Consider the following 3,314-nt stretch of genomic DNA (forward strand, 5'->3'; position numbering starts at 1 on the left):
TTCCCCGCTGCTCGCTGAGGCTGTCTGACCCCCAGACGTACCTGTGTGCGCGGGAGGGCTCGGCGCTGCCGTACACCCAGCAGCCGGCAGAGGTCTGACTCCACCTCTCTACGAACACTGTCCGCAAGCTGAAGTTTAACCGTTGCGGTCACGACCCTAAACATCGCGCGTGGCCTCTGCTGCGGTGGCCCCGAGGGCGGGGCGTGGGCGTTGGCGAGCGTGGGCACCCGGCGTGTGTGCCTGAGGGTGGCTGCCTCGCCGGGGCGGACGGGGTGAGGGGACGCGGATCGCGAAGCGGGGGCGGCTCGGAAGCCACGCGAGCTGTCCCCCCCGCTCCTCCCCAGGCGCGAGACTAGGAGGTGCGGCGGCTAGGGGCGGCTGCGCGCCTTCGGGCAGCCACCCGGCTGCTCCCGGGCGGCGCGGACCGGCCCGCGAGGCTCACGCGCGGCGGGCAGAGGCTCCCGGCGGTCTCGGCCCGGGAGGTGAGCCACGGACTTTTCCCCGCAGGCTCTGTGGAGCGCGGACCGTGACGCCTTTCCCTCGCTCTTTTAACACCTTTTGCAACTTCTGCAATGGTTCCCCGAGACCCCAGAAAGGGGTGGGAGGGAAAGGACTCCGAGCTCGCGGCTCGCGCCCGCGCTGCGGAAGAGGACAGCGCTGACAACCAGCTCTCGAGGGCCGGGACTCGGGCCCCTTTGACCTGCGCGGACTCTGCGCATCCGGAGCGACTGGAGGGGTGGCAGGAGCCTCGGGGGAGGGCCGCTTAACTCCCTGAGGCCACTTAACTTTCTGTCTGTGGAATCTGCTAACTTTCCCTGCCGTCACCCCCACCCCAGGAGCTGTAGCTGGAAAAAAAAAAAAAGGACGCAGAGGTTTCAGCCAAACCACCCAGGATCTAGCAAACAAGCAAATCCCTGAAATCCTGTTATGCACTGGGACTCATTAACTGGGGCTGGCGGATGCGGTCGTTTGTGTTACCCCCAATTTTTTCTTTCTTCCAACCCTTCCTGACGAGCCCAAGTGGGAGCTCTGGGAGGCTTTAGACTCCGGTTGTGATTGAAGAATCACGCACGGCCCCGCGTTGTCCTCCCCCGCTTTCCGGAGTGTGCTTCATCCAGATTAAAACCAACTCTGGAAGGCTTGTTTAGGAATCACTTTCCTTTGTCAGGCGGGTAAACTGTTTCTGGCTGACATTCCTTGCGGGCTGGGAAGCCGGGGCAGAGAGGAGCGTGGGTACCAGTCCCGGGAGTGTTCGGGGGCGGTGACCCGGGTTACCGGGGAGCGGTGTAACCAGGTAGGGGAAGGCGGGAGTCCCCGGGTTCAGGTGCCGCGGCGTCGCTCCTCCCCTGGGCTCCGCAGCCCCGCGCCAAGGCCAGCTTCGGACTCGGGACGCTCCGGAGTATGAGCACTCTCCGCGAGTAATGTGATTCATCTTTATCTCCTAGAACCTGAGCCCTGCGGAGCTCCTGGCGGCCCGATCCCAAGGCGCTGCGGCCGCGCCGCGCGCCCCTGCCTGCCCGCGCCATGAACACGATCGTCTTCAACAAGCTCAGCGGCGCGGTGCTTTTTGAGGACCGCGGGGCTCCGGAGCGGGATCGGGGCGGCCGGCCCTACGGCGGCGTCCTGGACAGTCCCCACGCTCGCCCCGAGGTGGGCATTACGGACGGCCCGCCCCTCAAGGACAACCTGGGCCTGAGACACCGGAGGACCGGGTAAGCTCACTCTCCCGGGGCCTCTGCTGCCGGCTGCTGGGAGAGGTGGGGACAGAGAGACGCGGGCGCGCTGGGGGCAACCCGGGCCTGCGGGTCAGGGGCCCAGAGTTTCCTGGGAGGACAGGTCTCCGCCACCCTGTTTCGCTCATTCTCATTTTAAGATACTAGTTGTTCTAAGTATGGGGTGGTGGTGGGGGATCGATTCGTTAGAACAGCTCAAAAGAGGCTCTCTGGAAACGGAGGACACCTGAAAGCGCCCCTGAGTGCTCCGAAGCCTGGACCTCAGGGATGGGGGTGGGGTGGGGGTGACTGTCCCTCTCCGGACCACGATGCAGTTGCGCGGCTGAGGACGAGGCAGAAAGGCCTGCTTGGGATGCATGAGCACCGGGCAGGGTCAGGCAGTCGGGGCTCCCCGGGTCAGGCCGGCCCCGTGGGCTTCCCCATCTTGTGTCACGACAGGGCCTTGCATCGGCCAAGGTGTTGGGAAGGGCGGCTCTGCGCAGGACGCCCAGGATGCGCTCGCGGCTCGGCGGAGCCCGCCGCGAGCCCGGAGGGTGGGTGCCGCGGGCCTGGGTTTCGGTTTAGCGGGCTGAGGGCTGCGGGTTGAGTGGGAGGCGCGCAAGAGCTCGCAGGCCGCCAGCTGCTCCGGTGCAGAGGCCGTCTGCGGCCCCGCCACGTCCAGGCGACTCCGGGAGCGCCCCGCGGGGTGGGGCGGGGAGGGGGGCGGCGGGCGGCCGTGCTGGCCGGTCCATCTGAGAGATTGCATCAGCTGCTTGTTCTGCAGCGTTGCCTGTTAGTGAAGTAGAGATCGGGTTTCGTCAAAATGTTACTACCAGTCCTCACGGATGGAATTGGATTTCAAAGAGTTTAAAGAGGCAAAAGCCCTGGAGGCTGCGGCGCAGGCGCGCGTGCTCGCGGAGCGGCCAGGACGCGCGGGCGGCGGCGCGGCGACCCCTCCCGGAGCCGCCGAGGAGCGCAGCGCCCAGCACCCCGGCCCGCTCTCCCTCCTTGGAAAAAAGCTCTTCCTGAGGTCTTTTCACTTTAGCAGGTGGGACAGACCTGTCCATACTTTTAAGCTCTTCCTTATGTCGTGAAAAGTCCCCAACAGTGTTTTGGGTTACTTGTTTTTTACGGTTCAGCATATTTCCTCCACAAACCCTTTCTTGGACAGTTTCTCCTTTACCCAAAGGAACCAAGGATACAGGGAAATTTTGCAGAAGAACCAGGGCAGGGGGCGGCCATCACCTTCTAGCTTTATTCCCACCGTCTAGTGGTGACCTTTGACCACAGACGACGGGAAGCCTCAGCGGCGGGCTTGAATCCCTGAAAGAACGTTCTTGGAGAGTGTACACGGCCCGCGAGGCCAGGGCCCCTGGCGGGGACAGCCCTGCTGCGCAGATCTGACCACCTAACTCTCCAGCCTCTGGCTTCAGGATCTCTCCCCCCCGCCCCCACTCCTTTCAGTATAAAGCTGGTGGCCTTATCCTGTGACTCCCAGGCCATCCGCGCTCTGGCACCGCCAATGCCTCCTCCATGTCCGCGCTCGCGGGGCAGGAGTCCACGCAGGCTGAGACGCGTGCAGACGCGACCCCCGGGGCCACA

General features: G+C 64.7%; 1 protein-coding gene across 3 annotated transcripts in view; it reads left to right on the forward strand.

Moving 5' to 3' along the window:
* Positions 1-1,229: 1,229 nt before the first annotated feature.
* MKX (mohawk homeobox) overlaps positions 1,230-3,314 on the forward strand; it is a 69,466-nt gene continuing 67,381 nt past the window's right edge. For 2 of the 3 annotated variants that reach the window (XM_010860042.1, XM_010860044.1), the window contains exon 1: positions 1,379-1,712. In XM_010860042.1, the coding sequence (XP_010858344.1) occupies positions 1,525-1,712 (188 nt within the window). In that variant the 5' untranslated portion in view covers positions 1,379-1,524. Of the gene's footprint in view, positions 1,295-1,378; positions 1,713-3,314 lie in introns of those variants that run through there. The other variant, XM_010860043.1, reaches the window with a different exon arrangement.

Source organism: Bison bison, unplaced genomic scaffold, assembly GCF_000754665.1.
Source record: "Bison bison bison isolate TAMUID 2011002044 unplaced genomic scaffold, Bison_UMD1.0 scf7180017864461, whole genome shotgun sequence".
Lineage (NCBI taxonomy): Eukaryota > Metazoa > Chordata > Mammalia > Artiodactyla > Bovidae > Bison > Bison bison.